Source organism: Oncorhynchus gorbuscha, unplaced genomic scaffold (assembly GCF_021184085.1).
Source record: "Oncorhynchus gorbuscha isolate QuinsamMale2020 ecotype Even-year unplaced genomic scaffold, OgorEven_v1.0 Un_scaffold_103:::fragment_2:::debris, whole genome shotgun sequence".
Lineage (NCBI taxonomy): Eukaryota > Metazoa > Chordata > Actinopteri > Salmoniformes > Salmonidae > Oncorhynchus > Oncorhynchus gorbuscha.
This window is the reverse complement of record NW_025744396.1, coordinates 250001-271445: the sequence shown is the minus strand read 5'-3', so window position 1 is coordinate 271445 and position 21445 is coordinate 250001. Positions and strand designations below refer to the sequence as shown.

The window sequence follows — 21445 nt, the reverse complement described above, 5'->3', positions numbered from 1 at the left end:
AGTCTGTGTCATGGAAAGAGCAGGTGTTCTTATTGTTTTGTATACCGGTCAAAAATTTTAGAACCCCTACTCATTCAAGGGTTTTTCTTTATTTTTACTATTTTCTACATTGTGAAATAGTAGTGAAGACATCAAAACAATGAAATAACGCAAATGGAATCATGTAGTAACCAAACAAGTGTTAATCAAATCAAAATATATTTTATATTTGAGATTCTTCAAATAGCCACCCATTGCCTTCATGACAGCCACATTCTTGGCATTCGCTCAACCAGCTTCACCTGGAATGCTTTCCCAACAGTCTTGAAAGAGTTCCCACATATGCTGAGCACTTGTTGGCTGCTTTTCCTTCACTCTGCGGTCCGACTCATCCCAAACCATCTCAGTTTGGTTGAGGTCGGGGAGGCCATGTCATCTGATGCAAGCACTCCCATCACTCTCCTTCTTGATAAAACTCATTGTCCTGTTGAAAAACAAATGATAGTCCCACTAAATGTGTCATGTTTTGTCATTTATTATCTTGTCTTGTCCCTGTGCTTCCCATTCTATTCGTTTCCCTCTGCTGGTCTTATTAGGTTCTTTCCCTCTTTCTATCCCTCTCTCTCCCCCTCCCTCTCTCACTCTCTCGCTCTCTCTTCTCTCTATCGTTCCGTTCCTGCTCCCAGCTGTTCCTATTCCCCTAATCAATCATTTAGTCTTCCCACACCTGTTCCCGATCCTTTCCCCTGATTAGAGTCCCTATTTCTTCCTTTGTGTTCCGTTCCTGTCCTGTCGGTTCCTTGTCTAGAATTCACCGTGCTGTGTTTGTGTATCGCCCTGTCGTGTCGTGTTTTCCTCAGATGCTGCGTGGTGAGCAGGTGTCTGAGTCTGTCTGGTTCAAGTGCCTTCCCGAGGCAACCTGCTGTTCACCTGCTGTTCAAGATCGAGTCTCCAGTTTGTCCTCGTCATTTCGAGTGAAAGTTGTGTTTTTTGTTTGTATTTACTTTACTGGATTAAAGACTCTGTTTTCGCCAAGTCGCTTTGGGTCCTCTTTCACCTGCATGACAGAAGGAACCGACCAAGGAATGGACCCAGCGACTTCAGACGCTCGTTACACTGCCGTCGAGATCCAAGGAGCCATGCTCGGCAGACACGAGCAGGAATTGTCTGCTGCTCGCCATGCCGTGGAGAACCTGGCCGCTCAGGTTTCCGACCTCTCTGGACAGTTCCAGAGTCTACGTCTCGTGCCACCTGTTACTTCCTGGCCTGCCGAGCCTCCAGAACCTAGGGTTAATAACCCACCTTGCTACTCCGGGCAGCCCACTGAGTGCCGCTCCTTTCTCACGCAGTGTGAGATTGTGTTCTCTCTCCAACCCAACACATACTCTAGAGAGAGAGCTCGGGTTGCTTACGTCATTTCACTCCTTACTGGCCGGGCTCGAGAATGGGGCACAGCTATCTGGGAGGCAAGGGCTGATTGCTCTAACAAGTTCCAGAACTTTAAAGAGGAGATGATTCGGGTTTTTGACCGTTCAGTTTTGGTAGGGAGGCTTCTAGGGCCCTGGCTTCCTTATGCCAAGGTGAACGGTCCATAACGGATTATTCTATTGAGTTTCGCACTCTTGCTGCCTCTAGTGAGTGGAACGAGCCGGCGCTGCTCGCTCGTTTTCTGGAGGGACTCCACGCAGTGGTTAAGGATGAGATTCTCTCCCGGGAGGTTCCTTCAGATGTGGACTCTTTGATTGCTCTCGCCATCCGCATAGAACGACGGGTAGATCTTCGTCACCGGGCTCGTGGAAGAGAGCTCGCATCAACGGTGTTTCCCTGCTCCGCATCGCAACCATCTCCCTCCTCTGGCTCTGAGTCTGAGCCCATGCAGCTGGGAGGATTCGCATCTCGACTAAGGAGAGGGAACGGAGGATCACCAACCGCCTGTGCCTCTATTGCGGAGTTGCTGGACATTTTGTTAATTCATGTCCAGTAAAAGCCAGAGCTCATCTGTAAGCGGAGGGCTACAGGTGAGCGCAACTACTCAAGTCTCTCCATCAAGATCCTGTACTACTTTGTCGGTCCATCTACGCTGGACCGGTTCGGGTGCTACATGTAGTGCCTTGATAGACTCTGGGGCTGAGGGTTGTTTCATGGACGAAGCATGGGTTCGGAAACATGACATTCCTTTCAGAGAGTTAGAGAAGCCTACGCCCATGTTCGCCTTAGATGGTAGTCATCTTCCCAGTATCAGATTTGAGACACTACCTTTAACCCTCACAGTATCTGGTAACCACAGTGAGACTATTTCTTTTTTGATTTTTCGTTCACCGTTTACACCTGTTGTTTTGGGTCATCCCTGGCTAGTATGTCATAATCCTTCTATTAATTGGTCTAGTAATTCTATCCTATCCTGGAACGTTTCTTGTCATGTGAAGTGTTTAATGTCTGCCATCCCTCCCGTTTCTTCTGTCCCTACTTCTCAGGAGGAACCTGGCGATTTGACAGGAGTGCCGGAGGAATATCATGATCTGCGCACGGTCTTCAGTCGGTCCCGAGCCAACTCCCTTCCTCCTCACCGGTCGTATGATTGTAGTATTGATCTCCTTCCGGGGACCACTCCTCCTCGGGGTAGACTATACTCTCTGTCGGCTCCCCAACGTAAGGCTCTCGAGGATTATTTGTCTGTGTCTCTTGACGCCGGTACCATAGTGCCTTCTTCCTCTCCGGCCGGGGCGGGGTTCTTTTTGTTAAGAAGAAGGACGGTACTCTGCGCCCCTGCGTGGATTATCGAGGCTGAATGACATAACGGTTAAGAATCGTTATCCGCTTCCCCTTATGTCATCAGCCTTCGAGATTCTGCAGGGAGCCAGGTGCTTTACTAAGTTGGACCTTCGTAACGCTTACCATCTCGTGCGCATCAGAGAGGGGGACGAGTGGAAAACGGCGTTTAACACTCCGTTAGGGCATTTTGAGTACCGGGTTCTGCCGTTTGGTCTCGCCAATGCGCCAGCTGTTTTTCAGGCATTAGTTAATGATGTTCTGAGAGACATGCTGAACATCTTTGTTTTTGTCTATCTTGACGATATCCTGATTTTTCTCCGTCACTCGAGATTCATGTTCAGCACGTTCGACGTGTTCTACAGCGCCTTTTAGAGAATTGTCTCTACGTAAAGGCTGAGAAGTGCTCTTTTCATGTCTCCTCCGTTACTTTTCTCGGTTCCGTTATTTCCGCTGAAGGCATTCAGATGGATTCCGCTAAGGTCCAAGCTGTCAGTGATTGGCCCGTTCCAAGGTCACGTGTCGAGTTGCAGCGCTTTTTAGGTTTCGCTAATTTCTATCGGCGTTTCATTCGTAATTTCGGTCAAGTTGCTGCCCCTCTCACAGCTCTTACTTCTGTCAAGACGTGTTTTAAGTGGTCCGGTTCCGCCCAGGAGCTTTTGATCTTCTAAAAGAACGTTTTACGTCCGCTCCTATCCTCGTTACTCCTGACGTCACTAGACAATTCATTGTCGAGGTTGACGCTTCAGAGGTAGGCGTGGGAGCCATTCTATCCCAGCGCTTCCAGTCTGACGATAAGGTTCATCCTTGCGCTTATTTTCTCATCGCCTGTCGCCATCTGAGCGCAACTATGATGTGGGTAACCGTGAACTGCTCGCCATCCGCTTAGCCCTAGGCGAATGGCGACAGTGGTTGGAGGGGGCGACGTTCCTTTTGTCGTTTGGACAGACCATAAGAACCTTGAGTACATCCGTTCTGCCAAACGACTTAATGCCCGTCAAGCTCGTTGGGCGTTGTTTTTCGCTCGTTTCGAGTTTGTGATTTCTTACCGTCCGGGTAGCAAGAACACCAAGCCTGATGCCTTATCCCGTCTGTTTAGTTCTTCTGTGGCTTCTACTGATCCCGAGGGGATTCTTCCTTATGGGCGTGTTGTCGGGTTAACAGTCTGGGAATTGAAAGACAGGTTAAGCAAGCACTCACGCACACTGCGTCGCCGCGCGCTTGTCCTAGTAACCTCCTTTTCGTTCCTGTTTCCACTCGTCTGGCTGTTCTTCAGTGGGCTCACTCTGCCAAGTTAGCTGGTCATCCCGGTGTTCGAGGCACTCTTGCGTCTATTCGCCAGCGCTTTTGGTGGCCGACTCAGGAGCGTGACACGCGCCGTTTCGTGGCTGCTTGTTCGGACTGCGCGCAGACTAAGTCGGGTAACTCTCCTCCTGCCGGTCGTCTCAGACCGCTCCCCATTCCTTCTCGACCATGGTCTCACATCGCCCTAGACTTCATTACCGGTCTGCCTTTGTCTGCGGGGAAGACTGTGATTCTTACGGTTGTCGATAGGTTCTCTAAGGCGGCACATTTCATTCCCCTCGCTAAACTTCCTTCCGCTAAGGAGACGGCACAAATCATTATCGAGAATGTATTCAGAATTCATGGCCTCCCGTTAGACGCCGTTTCAGACAGAGGCCCGCAATTCACGTCACAGTTTTGGAGGGAGTTCTGTCGTTTGATTGGTGCGTCCGTCAGTCTCTCTTCCGGGTTTCGTCCCCAGTCTAACGGTCAAGCAGAGAGGGCCAATCAGACGATTGGTCGCATACTACGCAGCCTTTCTTTCAGAAACCCTGCGTCTTGGGCAGAACAGCTCCCCTGGGCAGAATACGCTCACAATTCGCTTCCTTCGTCTGCTACCGGGTTATCTCCGTTTCAGAGTAGTCTGGGTTACCAGCCTCCTCTGTTCTCATCCCAGCTTGCCGAGTCCAGCGTTCCCTCCGCTCAAGCGTTTGTCCAACGTTGTGAGCGCACCTGGAGGAGGGTGAGGTCTGCACTTTGCCGTTACAGGGCACAGACTGTGAGAGCCGCCAATAAACGCAGGATTAAGAGTCCAAGGTATTGTTGCGGCCAGAGAGTGTGGCTTTCCACTCGCAACCTTCCTCTTATGACAGCTTCTCGTAAGTTGACTCCGCGGTTCATTGGTCCGTTCCGTGTCTCCCAGGTCGTCAATCCTGTCGCTGTGCGACTCTTCTTCCGCGACATCTTCGTCGCGTCCATCCTGTCTTCCATGTCTCCTGTGTCAAGCCCTTTCTTCGCACCCCCGTTCGTCTTCCCTCCCCCTCCCGTCCTTGTCGAGAGCGCACCTATTTACAAGGTACATAAGATCATGGACATGCGTTCTCGGGGACGGGGTCACCAATACTTAGTGGATTGGGAGGGTTACGGTCCTGAGGAGAGGAGTTGGGTTCCGTCTCGGGACGTGCTGGACCGTTCACTCATTGATGATTTCCTCCGTTGCCGCCAGGATTCCTCTCGAGTGCGCCAGGAGGCGCTCGGTGAGTGGGGGGTACTGTCATGTTTTGTCATTTATTATCTTGTCTTGTCCCTGTGCTTCCCATTCTATTCGTTTCCCTCTGCTGGTCTTATTAGGTTCTTTCCCTCTTTCTATCCCTCTCTCTCCCCCTCCCTCTCTCACTCTCTCGCTCTCTCTTCTCTCTATCGTTCCGTTCCTGCTCCCAGCTGTTCCTATTCCCCTAATCAATCATTTAGTCTTCCCACACCTGTTCCCGATCCTTTCCCCTGATTAGAGTCCCTATTTCTTCCTTTGTGTTCCGTTCCTGTCCTGTCGGTTCCTTGTCTAGAATTCACCGTGCTGTGTTTGTGTATCGCCCTGTCGTGTCGTGTTTTCCTCAGATGCTGCGTGGTGAGCAGGTGTCTGAGTCTGTCTGGTTCAAGTGCCTTCCCGAGGCAACCTGCTGTTCACCTGCTGTTCAAGATCGAGTCTCCAGTTTGTCCTCGTCATTTCGAGTGAAAGTTGTGTTTTTTGTTTGTATTTACTTTACTGGATTAAAGACTCTGTTTTCGCCAAGTCGCTTTTGGGTCCTCTTTCACCTGCATGACAAAATGCAAACCAGATGGGATGACGTATCGCTGCAGAATGCTGTGGTGGCCATGCTGGTTACGTGTGCCTTTAATTCAAAATAAATCACAGACAGTGTCACCAGCAAAGCACCCCCACACCATAACACCTCCTCCATGCTTTACGGTGGGAAATACACATGCAGAGATCATCCGTTCACCCACTACTAAAGGACACCAATAAGAAGAAAAGACTTGATTGAGCCAGGAAACATGAGCAAAGGAAATTAGACTGGTGGAAATGTCTCCTTTTTGGTTCCAGCCGCCGTGTCTTTGTGAAACGCCTGTCTCCTCTGAACAGTTGATGTTGAGATGTGTGTCACGTTCTGACCTTAGTTCTTTTGTTATGTCTTTGTTTTAGTATGATCAGGGCGTGAGTTGGGTGGGTTGTCTATGTTCCTTTTTCTATGTTTTGGGATTTCTGTGTTTGGCATGGTATGGTTCTCAATCAGAGGCAGCTGTTTATCGTTGTCCCTGATTGAGAACCATACTTAGGTAGTCTGGTTTCACTTTTGAGTTGTGGGTGATTATTTTCCGTGTCAGTGTTTGTTCCACACGGAACTGTTCCGGTTTTGTTATTTCACGTTGTCGTTTAGTTCTGTGTTCATTATTCTTATTAAAGAATATGGACACTTACCACGCTGCACATTGGTCCTCCGATCCTTCCTACTACTCCTCCTCGTCATGATAGCCAGTTTCATCAAAGCACTTTATGGTTTTTGTAATAAAGTTCTTGTAATATTCCGTATTGACTGACCTTCATGTCTTAAAGTAATGATGGACTGTTATTTGAGCTGTTCTTGCCATAATATGGACTTGGTCTTTTACCAAATAGGGCTGTATACCCCCCCTATCTTGTCACAACACAACTGATTGGCTCAAACGCATTAAGATGGAAATAAATCCCACACCTGTTCATTTAAATACATTCCAAGTGACTACCTCATGAAGCTCGTTGAGAGAATGCCAAGAGTGTGCAAAGCTGTTATCAAGGCAACGGGTGGCTATTTGAAGGATCTCAAATATAAAATATATATTGATTTGTTTAGTATCATTTTGGTTACTACATGATTCCATATGTGTTATTTCATAGTTTTGATGTCTTCACTCTTATTCTACAATGTAGAAAATTGTAAAAATAAAGTAAAAGCCTTGAATGAGTAGATGTTCTACCTTTGACCGGTAGTGTATGGTCCCAATACAACCACGCTCCACTTAGTCCTAGGACAGCAGGTCTTAGACTGAGGCATTTCCATCCAGACCCAATACTCGACCGACAATTACATTCACTAAAGTGTTTCCAGAACCAAAACAGCCAGTAGTTAACCAGAATACTGAGGCCCTTTCAGACTCAAAAACTAGAACCATTGTAATAACGTTGAAAAAATACTTGAATTCGGGTAAAAGCTAAAATTGTATTTCAGTACAATTCAGTATTCAGTACAGACTGAGATTGATTTATTTGTGGGATTAATTGCATGTGTGTGACATTGACTGTGGAGTTCCTGGAACAACAAGAAGTGCTGTGACAAAGGCAGGTAGTGCCGAGCCGTGAGAGGAAGTGGCTTATTGCCTCCTGCTGACCTGTTCTGGTCTGGTCCAGTGAAGGACTCTCTGTAGACATGAGCAGCTCAACACCATGGTCGCTTTAACCTGGGTTGGTGATACTTTCTAGAACTTCCTTCCCCCCTCATCTTCCCCTTGAGAACTTTGAGGGTATTTAGCTCTTTGTGTCTGTGTGTGCGAATGTGTTTGAGTGTGTCTGTCTGTCTTTCTGTCTCTGTGTGTGTGTTTTGTTTGTCTCTCACAGTGTGTGTTATCTGAAGACCGCTGACTGTGTCGTTTCCTCCTCTTTCCCTCTCTTTGTGCCTCCAGATCTGTATGAGCTGCTGTCTGCCCTGCCCTCCCAGCTCCAGCCCCATGTTGACAGCCCGGACGACAGCACCTTTATACACCACATGTTCGGAGAGAGGAGCCTCCACTCGCTGGTCAAGGTAAACCTACTCTACGTCTTCCTATTTTCCGCTCTTCATCCTCTAAAGAGGGGTGTGTGTGTGTGCATGCTTGCATGTGTATGTAAGGGTAGCGATAGGATCATCAAGAGATCCCTCCCTTTATTCTTCTCTCTCTCCCCCTCTCCTTTTCATTGTTCTACACTTTAAAAAAAGGCGATATCTAGAACCAAAAAGGGTTCTCCGGCTGTCCCCATAGGAGAACCCTTTGAAGGACCCCTTTTTGTTCCAGATTAGAACCCTTTTGGGTTCCATGTAGACCCCTTTCCACAGAGGGTTTTACATGGAGCCAAAAAGTAGTTCTACCTGGAACCAAAATGGGTTCTCCTATGGGAACAACCACAGAACCCTTTTGGAACCCTTTCTTTCTTTGTCTTTTTGCATCCCTCCATCTCTCTCACCTATCATGTCTCTCTCCCTTTCTCTCACACTCCTCCTTCTTTCTCAGTCAACCTCTCCTCCTTTCTCTCTCAAGTCACTGTCTCCTTTCCTCCTCTCTCTCTATCTGAAGTGGTTCTCTGGGCCAGGCCAGGCGGCAGGGTTGTTGAAACAGATAGCTCCGGAGATGAGGAGATGAGGAGATGAGCACACTTGATAACTTTATTTCTCTGGCAAACAGTTCTAACGAGGGAACCACATGCCTTCAGTACAGCAGGCTGCAGTCTGCCTGCAGTTTGTCTGTCCCCCTCTCTGTGTGTGTCTGCAGACTACAGCAGCCTTCTGTACTGTAGTCAGCAGCACCACTCCTCCCTCTATTCTGTAATTCATCCCTCTATCCTCCCTCTATTTATTTACTCTCCCTCTATTCCTCCCTCTGTTCTTAGGGACAAAGCCCAGGGTTTACATGCAGTATCAGCCTCCACGACTAGTGCTCACTTTTCTTCTTTTCATCTTTAGTATTACGTTTACAGGTGTGTAGCATGACTTTGGACTAAGGCATTTTCACCAGATAATGATGGGTAGGTCTGCATATGTTGAAAGTGCAGATTGTGTCAGCCCAAAGAAAAGCTCATGTAAAATGGTACAGATATAATTATGGTAAAGATTGTGGTCACATTTCCATAACATTTAGGCAGGCATTTAGGACCTCACCTGGGGCCTCATTTATAAACGTTGCGTAGGCACAAAAGAAGGCGTACGCCACTTTCTAAGCAAACTTGACGGGAGAATGTGCGGTCCCTCCACGGACACTTTGACCCATACATACACACATAAACTGCAGAAATGAGAAACTGCAGAAGGATGAAACTTGATGCCATTGTGTAAAATAAACTTAAATATTACCTCTCACGTATTATATATGAAGAGTTCCCTGGAGTGCACATAAAAAAACACACACACACAAAAACATAATTTAGGATAATAAATACAAACGGAGATATCGGTTTTTGCAAAAGAACCCCTCAAATATGTTGTACAGTTTAATTGGGAATCATATTTAATTGGATCTGTAATTATTAAACAATACGTCCATGTACTTGCATTAAGCAATACTTTTATGTATTCTCATAAAAAGTTAAACAGTAGGACAATTTGCGATGAAACTAAGCTGTTTTCGATGCCTCAGTCGGGCAGATACGAGTGCGCAGTTTCATATATTGTCATCACATGTTCGTTGCGCAGAACTGTCAATGTGATAATTGCCCTGTCATTGTCAGTTACAATCAGGGTAATTACCACACCTTGTCGTGGGTGCGTGTTGGTGGCAGGGAAGTCAGGTGCAGGAGAACGAACTTGGTATAAAACGGAGTTGTTTAATAAGTGCTGACCAAACTCCAAAAACCAAAATATATAAAAATAACAAAGTGGGTACAAAACCCGTCGCACACCAACACATACTAGCACAATCACATACAATAAAACAATCTCCGACAAGGACATGAGGGGAAACAGAGGGTTAAATACACAACATATAATTGATGGGATTGTGAAACCAGGTGTGAAGGAAGACAAGACAAAACCAATGGAAAATGGAAAGATGGATCAGTGATGGCTAGAAGGTCGGTGACGTCGACCACCGAACACCCCCCGAACAAGGAGAGGTACTGACTTTGGTGGAAGTCGTGACACACCTGAAGGTTATGTTATGCAATGAGACTGAAATAACAGTCCAAGGGCAGGGACAAGAACAGGACAAAGCCAGAGGAGGGATGGCTGGGTAGCAAGACCAGAGAGCAGAAGCAGAAAAAAAATTACCAGACTTCTTCTGCGCGCAGCTTTGACAATCAAATGGGTGGGTATAAAAAGCCATTCAATTACAATGTGTAATGACACACAATGGCTGCTTTGGCTCTGTTGGAAGATTTGGCGATTGGAAGAATTCGGAGAGAGCGAATTTTCAGAGACGATAATGAATAGCGTCGATGGTGTCTCTCTGCGTTTGCAGGACTCTATCTGTGAGGACACGGCCGCTGGAGGGTTGTGACGGACGAGGTGCAGTGGAGACGCTGGAACACTCAGCTCCTGCTCAGCTGTAGCACCTCCGACTCCGCTGGAACACTCAGCTACTGCTCAGATGCTGCACCTCCGACCCCGCTGGAACACTCAGCTCCTGCTCAGATCAAGCACCTCCGACCCCGCTGGAACACTCAGCTCCTGCTCAGCTGCAGCACCTCCGACACCGCAGGAACACTCAGCTCCTGCTCAGCTGCAGCACCTCCGACCCCGCTGGAACACTCAGCTCCTGCTCAGATGAAGCACCTCCGACCCCGCTGGAACACTCAGCTCCTGCTCAGATGCAGCACCTCCGACCCCGCTGGAACACTCAGCTCCTGCTCAGATGCAGCACCTCCGACCCCGCTGGAACACTCAGCTCCTGCTCAGATGCAGCACCTCCGACCCCGCTGGAATACGCAGCGACTAAAAACAATTAGATGTCACAATTGTTTGTGTAAATAAATGTTTAAACACAACTTGAATACATTTGGTTTACTCTATTCAAACGAGGGAATACTAATTACACATCATCCGGTGCGTCTTGCATGTCCGTGTCCCCCTCCACCTCCGTCACTACTCCACTCAGAAGGGATCCCTCTTAATAACGGCAAGTCGCTCATCAAGGGGGTTGAGCTCCGATATCCCCTTTCCCGCCGCCCGTGGCACAAACACTTTGTCTGTGTAAGGCTGTGCGCTTTTTTGGCCTCCACTTTTATGTCAGATCACTTCTTTTTTTTTATTTCTGAGGGTCTGACCTGAGCCAGCAGCATTCACAGCGTCCCTCCGCTAAATGATGATTAGGGAATAGGAACAGCTGGGAGCAGGAGCGGGTGACCCCGCTGGAACACTCACATGCTGCCACTCTAACACCCTTTTGGCATTTGTAACGCCCACATGTCCACCAAACAATATATGTTTTCTTGCTTCAACCTCCCCTACAAGAACTTCCATTTCACACTGGGCATTTTTTTTTCTTTGCCTTTGTCTGGATTTGCTGTCATTGTCTTCATGCAGTTTGGATTCATATTAATTATATTATTGTAAAATTCACACTGGGTCATAAGGTGAATGCACCAATTTGGCTCGTTCAGACTGATTCTGTAATTAGGGGGCGTTTGACTATTTATTGACAACTATGGGCGTTCGCCTGCGCCAAATTTCACGTGCGCCAAGTTGATTGTGATTTAGAAAGGGAAACCGCCGTGGGACGTGCGTGCTCACTGTTATATAAATCTGAATGTTTGTGCGTAAGCACTTTCTGCGTTTCGTCCATACGCCACCTGATATGTTCATGTTCCCTTACTGCTTCCCAATCCTAAACCCTGAAAGACCTCAAAGCCTGTGTCTATTCACAGTGACAGACCTCAGGCTGTTGAAGTTGTTGAAAAGTCTGGACTTTGCAGTCTCGGCTTTGCAATAGCTGTAGTTCCCCAGTAGGGGGAGTCTGTTAAGAGAAAGGAAAACCTCAACTACCCATTGCCAGCTACTGAGACTCAATAGAACAGTGCAGGTAGATGGGACCTGAATTGACTGGGATAAGTGTTTTGGGTTTCGGGAAATGCCCGTCTGATGTGTGAGTCTGAGAGACTGGTGGCTGGTGAGGAGCCAACAGAGCAAATCTAAGAAGTCATACACTCCTTCGCCTCCTTTCTTCCACCTCTCTCTCTTAAAAAATGTTTGAAACGTTCAACAGAGGAGAGCCCACCAACAAGCAATGTGATTGTCAAGGGCTGACAGTTAGGATTGGAAGGAGGGTGGGAGGGAGTGAGAAGAGGGCTCAGCAGGGGTTGCTTTTTAAATGTTTAATATTCTGAGTCCCGGTAATGAATTGGCACCATCCACTTAGCAATCTGAATTCCACCACCACCATCAGGTCACCAACTTTCTGAGCCAACCTGTCACCGACTCCCTGCGACCGGCTGCCTGGCTCTCACGCTGTGGTTCGCGTCAGCTGCAATCTATAAATTACCCACAAGATTTACAGCCTAATGTGGCCTGATTTGCCGTCGCTACTGTAGCGTAATATATACCCTATTAAAGAAGAATGATGTCCCGCCCCCGGCCCGCCCAGCCGTGAAGCAGGGCAATAAGTCAGGGTGACGTGAAAGAGCGCACGCACATTTATCTTCTTCTTCCAAGACAAGACCATTTATATCTTTAGGTGTTCTTTGTTTCACTTTCTCTCTCTCTCTTTTCTCAAAGAAAGCTGAGTTGAATGAGCTGTTAGTGTGTCTAAGTAATGACGGCTGAATGGAGGGGTGTTTGTTCTAATCCTTTAGACAGACAGGCTGGCCTGTTACTGTGTGTTTCCTTCTTCCCTGGTACCCGAATGTCAGCCCGACAGACATAGATAGAGAGGGAGAGAGACAGCGTACATTACCGGACAACCCTCCCACCTTACAGGTGAGCCTGCCTGGCAGAAAGAAACCGCCGTTGCTCAGGTGAACATGGCTATCGTCAGTGACACCATTACCTTAAACCCTACTACCTGATCACACACACACACACACACACACACACACACACACACACACACACACACACACACACACACACACACACACACACACACACACACACACACACACACACACACACACACACACACACACACACACACACACACACACACACACACTTCTGTAGATCCAGAGTTCACCCGTCACTACACAGGGCTGAGAAATAGAGGTATTGGAAGAGGCTAATAGCAGGGAAAACATCCTAGTAATCTGACGTTTTAACAGCTCAGGCTGTTCCTGCTCATATGGTAACCATCAGGTCTCACCTGGGTTATTGTGGAGCATCGAATGGCTGGGTGCCTGGTTAGGACTGAATCCGTAAGAGATCTGGAAGAAGACCGAGAGTGAGGGAGGGAGAAAGTGATAGCGAGAGAGGGGTTGCACTGCGTTTCCCAAACTAGGGGTTGTGGCTTCCCAATGAACAATGAACTCTCTGAACATCCCAAAACCTTTCTGATGCATTTCAAACTATACTTCTTTCAGATTGAAATACTATTGCAAATCAGTTTTTCCATTTTTTGATAGACTTTCATAGCTCCAATTTTAAAAATGTAGTCGTTGATTACATCACCTTTTTTTTTTACATGTTGAGGTTGTGCAAAATGCCCTTCCAGACAGACAGTAGGGCCCCTAGCGTCCCTGTTAATCAGATTATGTCATGGAGATGAAACAAATATAGTCTTTCAGTCGAGGCCAAGTTCACAGAGTTTGCATCCCAAATGGCACCCCATTCCCATTATAGTGCACTACTTTTGACCAGGGACCCATAGCACACTATATATCAAATAGGGTGCAATTTGGGATGCATCCAGAGCCTCTGCACAGTGCACTACTTTGCAGACTTTTAATCGGCACAGCAACGGCCCCAGCTGCATGACAGAAAGTAGAGCCTGTACTGGATCTGTAATAGCCCGGTGTGTGTTTCCGAGCTAAAACGACACAGACATTCTTCTTCCTTTCAAATTAAAGTGAGTTACTCAAGTGTGCTTTCTATAAATTCCTCCCTTTCTTACTGTTCCCTCGCCAAGTTCCTCGCTCCACAAAAAGCCACAGGAAATATAATACAACGTTCAATTTCCACCTGAATCAGGTGCGGGGTGGTCGGAGACCAACTTTCTGTCAGCAGGCCTTCAGCGTGAGCCCTGAGCAGCCTCGTTTGTGGTCGGTCAGTTTTCCCTTTAATTCTGCTCTAGTTAGATGCTAATAGGCTAGGCTTGGCAGTCAGTCATCTACATCAGGCTTCATAAGTGGCACCCTATCCCCTATACAGTGCACTACTTTTGACCAGGATCCATAGGGCTATGGTCAAAAGTAGTGCATTATATAGGGAATACGGTGCCATTTGCGATGAAGCCTCACTTGCTTCCCTCCCTGATATAAATAAAATGAAATTGTATTTGTCACATGCGCTGAATTACAACAGGTAGACCTTACAGTGACATGCTTACAGGCCCTTAACCAAGAATGCAATTTTAAGAAAAATACAAAAATGTGTCAACCAGTTAGTCGAGATAATTGAGGTAATATATACATTTTGGTAGAGTTATTAAAGTGACTATGCATAGATAATAACAGAGAGTAGCAGCAACGTAAAGGGGGGGGGGTAGCAGTGCAAATAGACTGGGTAGCCATATGATTAGATGTTCAGGAGTTTTGTGGCTTGGGGGTAGAACTCTCTTGGACCTAGACTTGGTGCTCCGGTACCGCTTGCCGTGCGGTATCAGAGAGAACAGTCTAGGGTGGCTGGAGTCTTTGACAATTTTTAGGGCCTTCCTCTGACACCGCCTGGCATAGTCGTCCTGGATGGCAGGAGGCTTGGCCCCAGTGATGTTCTGGGCCGTACGCACTACCCTCTGTAGTGCCTTACGGTCAGAGGCCGACCAGTTGCCATACCAGGCAGTGATGCAACCCATCACTATGCTCTCGATGGTGCAGCTGTAGAACCTTTTGAGGATCTGAGGACCCATGCCAAATCTTTTCCGTCTCCTGAGGGGGAATAGGTTTTGTCATGACCTCTTCACGACTGTCTTGGTGTGCTTGGACCATGTTAGTTTGTTGGTGATGTGGACGTCAAAGAACTTGAAGCTCTCAACCTGCTCCACTACAGCCCTCCAATGAGAATGGGGGCGTGCTCATAGTCCACAATCATCTCCTTTGTCTTGATCACGTTGAGGGAGAGGTTGTTGTTCTTGCACCACACTGTAAGGTCTCTGACCTTCTCCCTATAGGCTGTCTCATCGTTGTCGGCGATCAGGCCTACCACTGTTGTGTCATTGGCAAACTTAATGATGGTGTTGGAATCGTGCCTGGCCGTTCAGTCATGAGTGAACAGGGAGTACAGGAGGGGACTGAGCAAGCACCCCTGAGGGTCTCCCGTGTTGAGGATCAGCATGGCGGATGTGTTGTTTCCTATCCTTACCACCTGGGGGCGGACCGTTATGAAGTCGATTATCCAATTGCAGAGGGAGGTGTTTAGTCCCAGGGTCCTTAGCTTAGTGATGAGCTTTGAGGGCACTATGGTGTTGAACGCTGAGCTGTCGTCAATGAACAGTGTTCTCGCATAGGTGTTCCTTTTGTCCCGGTGGGAAAGGGCAGTGTGGAGTACAATAGAGATTGCATCATCTGTGGATCTGTTGGGGCGGTATGAAAATTGGAGTGGGTCTACGGTTTCTGGGATAATGGTGTTGATGTGAATCATGACCAGCCTTTCAAAGCACTTCATGGCTTCAGACGTGAGTGCTACAGGTCGGTAGTCATTTAGGCAGGTTACCTTAATGTTCTTGGGCACAGGAACTATGGTGGTCTGCTTGAAACATGTTGGTATTACAGACTCCGACCGGGAGAGGTCGCAAAATGTCAGTGAAGACACTTGCCAGTATACTGTAGAGCTCTTGAAGTGGTCGTGAGCTGTTTGCTCTTCAAATGCTGAAATGAAGTCTCCTGGCCTGTCTCCCCTACTTGGTTGAAGTCTCTGGTGCAAATGGCTAGTTTGTGGTCATTGCATATATGGTCTCACTTGAACTGGAATGTAATGATTCCATGGATTAGTCACTTAATATAATTTATATGGTCAAACAAATTATTTAACTGCAGTCCTAGTCATAAAAACACAACCATGACATAGGCCTAGGCTGCACACAAATTGGCTCCATAGAATGTTTCCAAGCAGCAACAGTCAGGAGAACATATGCATAGGAAGACTAGGGCAAGGGTTCACCAGCCATAGGCTGCCCTCTCCACCTCCACTCTACCTCAGACGGTGTCTGTGTCTGATCCTGGACCTGTCTACAGACCTCATCCCATCCAGCCCTCCAGCACTACTGGGAGATCCCAGGAAGGACATTGTTACAACCCTCCTGGCTTAGCTCCTAGCTTCAGAATGTACAGTATACCCTCTGAGCCATCTAAACCATGCACGACACACACACACACACACACACACACACACACACACACACACACACACACACACACACACACACACACACACACACACACACACACACACACACACACACACACACACACACACACACACACACACACACACACACACACACACACACACACACACACACACACAGACTCGAATACCCCACACCCTGTACGGCCACACGGCAATAAAAAGCAGCAAATCGTCTCTGGGTCTGGGGCTCTGGGCTCGGCTCAGAAGCCTCCTCCAGCTGAGAGATCAACTCGTGCTGCCTGCGGTTAGCACATCCCTGGGCCAGGTTGCAGCTGAGCCCCTCATTTATTATTTAGGGGGAACGGGACCTCCTCTGAGGCCCCTGAGCAAACACCTGAGGGTTGTGGAGGGAACGTTAGCCTCTGTCTGCATACGAAATGGAATCCTATTCACTACATAGTGCACTACTTTTGACCAGGGCCCCTAGCTCAAATGGCACCCTATTCCAATATAGTGCACCATCCCATAGGGATAAGTAGTGTGCTACATATGGAATAGGGTGCCATTTAGGATACAGACTCTTTCCTCTGGGTAACAGGACCCATGTGTAACTGTCCTCTCACTTGCCTGCGTCAGTTGTCACTGTATGCACCCTGTAGATAAGGGCTGCCCATTTCCAGTCCTGGAGAAAGTTTTGTTTCTACCTGTTAGTCAATTGCACTCACCTGGTGTCCCAGGTCTGAATTAGTCCCTGATTAGAAGGGGAGGATGAAAATCAGACTTGTTTCGGGCCTCTAGGGCCGGAATTGGGCAGCCCTTATCAATATGGTGCAAACAGTGACAACTGACGCAGGAAAGTGAGAGGACCATTACACATGGGTCCTGCTATAAATTAATTCACTTTTACACATACAAACATAAATGCAATGTGCTTATTGTACATTGACAGACACTAATAACTGTAGAAAGCTAAAGTGGTTCAATTTACTACGTTGCTCTTCAGAGAGTAGAGGCCTATACTTATTGACTGAAGGTAGTTATTCATGGTTTAAAAAGCGATATCGCATCTAAACTAAACCCCCTGTCCTCACAGCAACATTATACTCCGGTGCTTAGGCTGCCATCCAAACATTTTCTTATCTGTTTAATGGACAAGTGCAGTGTGACGTGTGAAACATCATACTCAATGTAGACAAACAAGCTGCTACAGACAGAGCCAAGACCGAGGCAGACAGACAGACAGCGGACAGGGCCCAAAACAGAACGGGGTTGTGATAGGTACAGTAGGAAAAAAAGTAGAGAAAGTAGACAAGCTCACCCCAGTCACTCACCCAGACACGTGGCCTATTGAGCGTAGAATGGGTTGGAAACTCAAAGACTTGAACCATGGCTGCTGGGTTTTGGAGATCGATAATAGGTTGATTTACCATTTACCTATAGCTTCAACTTCTTGTCTGTTAGATATGAGTTGGCAGTCCACTACTCCAGGTTTAGGACTACTGTGGTGAACTTGTCTGTGTGAAAACACCATTGTTATAACCTCTAACCTGGAACTAAAACAAATGCTTCCTAGCTCCTACCACCTCCATTATGGGGATGTGTGTAGTTTATCCGCCATTTTGTCCTGAACATTCTCTAAGCGACTAGTTTTGTTTTCAACCCAATTGCCTGTATACATCTTTTGAATTAGCTTGTTAAAATAAATGCCACGTGGAATAAATGGGTTAGGGTTAAATCACTGCATTGTTTTTATTTTACGTATAATGAAATCGAATATTGGAAATTAAAAATGCAATTAGAAACCCCGTACTGTACTAAAGGTGTTTGGCTCATTGGCGGTCTGTATTTCTTTAGGACTGGGTTTAGGTGTGTGTGCATGAGCCCCTGGACTCCTCTAGTGTCTCCTTCAGCAGGGAGTGCACTGTCTCTGTCTCCCCATGCAGAATAAACAGGGCCTACTCTGGGGTCCTCTTACCCAGCAGCCAACACTCTCACTTTCCTAGCTGCGTAGTGCTCCTTAAGGAAATCTATCCTCTAACTAACTTAATGATATGGCTGTCACAGCAACCTGGACCCCTTCTCTTTCTCCCTCTGCCCCCCCCCCCCCCCCCCTCCCCAGTGCATCTGCTCTTAATAAGCTGTCACATTCTCCAGGCCTTTTCCACGTCAAACGAGAGCCGAGCATGTTCCTAGCAGATCCGGAGCTTAGGCGCCAGTCCTGAATCAGACCTCCGTGCACCGGCCTGCCTCCTCAAGGCAAGGTGCTCCCTACGCTCCTTTTGCGTTTCAGCCACCTCCAGAGGAAGGCTGAGAGGTCAAATTCAGTAGGGCGACAGGTATCAGTAACGCTCAACACATTGATTTGGTGTTGTCTCCTTGCGAAGGCATGGTGGAGGAAGCAGCAGCCTAACTACACTACAACTACAAAACACCACCACAACAGTAAGCCTCTTTCCCCTCAGCAGTCTCAAGTGCTGTCTACATTACCATTGTATGGTTGTTTTAAGGGTCAATTGGCCAGAAGAGGTGCTCTTGAGCTAATTTGAAAGTCTTTGAGCTAGTGCTCAGTGGCAGTTAGATGGTTGAGGATGGCCTTCTCAATGCTCTATCTAAAGCTTCTAATCACAATGTCCAGGTCACCAAGCCAGACCAGACCAAGCCATCTCCAGGGCTCTGCTGTAAGCCAACCCGGTGTGAGAGAAGATGAGAACACAGCCAGGCAGCCAGCATTCCTCTTCCTCTCTGGCTCTGTGAGACTAAGGGCTAACCTGGGTTCTTGGGTAAACACTGACTGACAGGCATTTTAGTCTCAAGCCTGCACATCTGTCTGCCTGTCTGTCTGGTCTCCTGGCCTGTCTCCCCTACTTGGTACAGTCCTCCTCACTGAGTCTCTTTCCCTCCATGTTGAGAGGGGTTGATGAGGTGTTCTGGAGTTAGTAGCTGTAGTGATCAATGGATTCTGTAGCCACCAATGGATTCTGGATACTGGATACACTCCGTTGGCTACTGCTGGAAACAGGAGTGGAGGGATGGAGAGGTGGTGAAGAGGACGGGTGGGTGGGTTGAGTAGAGCAGTGGAGGGGTCATGCCGAGCGCCTCTGGCCAGACGACGTTAACCAGGAGCTCCAGACCTCCTCGTGGGTCCTGCAAGTCGAAACACAATCCAGCCCTCTCTTTCATCTCTCACTACCTCCATCTTTCTGTCTCTCCCTCTCTTTTGCTTTCTTTCTGTCTCTTTCACGCTTTCAAATTAACTTTCAAATTAGCTCAAGAGCACCTCTTGTGGCCAATTGACTCTCTCTCTCTCTCTCTCTCTCTCTCTGTCTCTCTCTGTCTCTCTCTCTCTCCCCTTCTTCAACCATCTCTCCTTCCATCATTCATTCTGTCTCTCTCTCTGTCTCTCTCTCTCTCTCTCTCTCTCTCTCTCTCTCTCTCTCTTCTTCAACCATCTCTCCTTCCATCATTCATTCTGTCTCTCTCTCTGTCTCTCTGTCTCTCTGTCTCTCTCTCTCTCTCTCTCTCTCTCTCTCTCTCTGTCTCTCTCTCTCTCTCTCTCTCTCTCTCTCTCTCTCTCTTTCTCTCCCTTCAACCATCTCTCCTTCCATCATTCATTCTGTCTCTCTCTCTGTCTCTCTCTCTCTCTCTCTCTCTCTCTCTCTCTCTCTCTCTCTCTCTCTCCCTTCAACCATCTCTCCTTCCATCATTCATTCTGTCTCTCTCTCTGTCTCTCTCTCTCTCTCTCTCTCTCTCTCTCTCTCTCTCTCTCTCTCTCTCCCTTCAACCATCTCTCCTTCCATCATTCATTCTGTCTCTCTCTCTGTCTCTCTCTCTCTCTCTCTCTCTCTCTCTCTCTCTCTCTCTCTCTCCTTCAACCATCTCTCCTTCCATCATTCATTCTGTCTCTCTCTCTCTCTCTCTCTCTCTCTCTCTCTCTCTCTCTCTCCTTCAACCATCTCTCCTTCCATCATTCATTCTGTCTCTCTCTCTGTCTCTCTGTCTCTGTCTGTCTCTCTGTCTCTCTCTCTCTCTCTCTCTCTCTCTCTCTCTCTCTCTCTCTCTCTCTCTCTCTCCTCTCTCCTCTCTCTCTCTTCTCTCCTTCAACCATCTCTCCTTCCATCATTCATTCTGTCTCTCTCTCTGTCTCTCTGTCTCTCTCTCTCTCTCTCTCTCTGTCTCTCGTTGTTGCTGCTCTGCCAGATGGTTGTTATTGTCCCTTTGGTGTTTTTGGAGGATGTGCTCTCCTGTGGTCTGCCTCTCCTCTGTGCCCTCCTTAGAGTGTTGGTACTGGACTGCCATGCCACAGGGGTTCCCAGCCATTGAAGCCAGGGTTACAGACAAAACTTTAAACCTGGTAACCATGACTTTGACCCACAGCAGGGGTTGACGTCCAAGACTAATTACTGAAGATAAGGAAGACTGATGTTGTCTTCTTAGGGTGGCTTAAATCCCTTCTGGAAATGTTCTCCTATTTCAAACATTAACATCACCCCCAATTCAGGGTTCCTATTCCTATTCTTGTGTTTACGTTTAGTGTATTGCTGTGTGTATTTTAATCCTGTGGGGTATTTATGGAACGGGACACAACATGGCCTGGGGGCTCCACTGGGAGATCAGGACACACTGGTTCATTGTAGCCTGTTTTCTGAAGCGCCTCTCCCTGTAAAAGTACACATTCATCCCTGTAAGCCCCTCACTTCAGGGACCTCCGCTCTGCTCTGAGCATCTAGGCAGCGTTTTGCGGGTGAGTGACTCCACCGCTCTTTTAAAAGAGGAAATTCTGTATTTGTCATCCTGCTCCGTCCTCTCCTCACTGCAGTCAGAATCCTTGCCTTTGATTCTTGCCTGTGGCTGTGCATTCTCCTGCCTCTAGCCCTTTGAATACATCCCCAATGGCCTATTCCCTATGTGATGCACTACTTTTGACCAGAGCCCTATGGGCCCTGGTCGAAAGTAGTGCACTAGCCTATATAGGGGAAATTTGGGAGGCATAGGGTGCCATTTGGGAGTCATCCCTAGCCTCTAGTTCTACTCTGGGTTTAGCTTAGCCCCTGACCTGATGTTGCCTGGCTGTTACACACTACCTCTGTGTTACAGACCTGAGGTTTTTCCACCGCCACACACACACACACACACACACACACACACACACACACACACACACACACACACACACACACACACACACACACACACACACACAC

At 47.7% G+C, this 21445-nt stretch overlaps 1 protein-coding gene across 2 annotated transcripts in view; it reads left to right on the top strand.

The window, feature by feature from the left end:
* LOC124016882 (MAGUK p55 subfamily member 7-like) overlaps positions 1-21445 on the top strand; it is a 276920-nt gene that overhangs the window by 108838 nt on the left and 146637 nt on the right. For both annotated transcript variants that reach the window (XM_046332224.1, XM_046332223.1), the window contains exon 3: positions 7747-7865. In XM_046332224.1, the coding sequence (XP_046188180.1) occupies positions 7747-7865 (119 nt within the window). The remainder of the gene's footprint in view (positions 1-7746; positions 7866-21445) is intronic.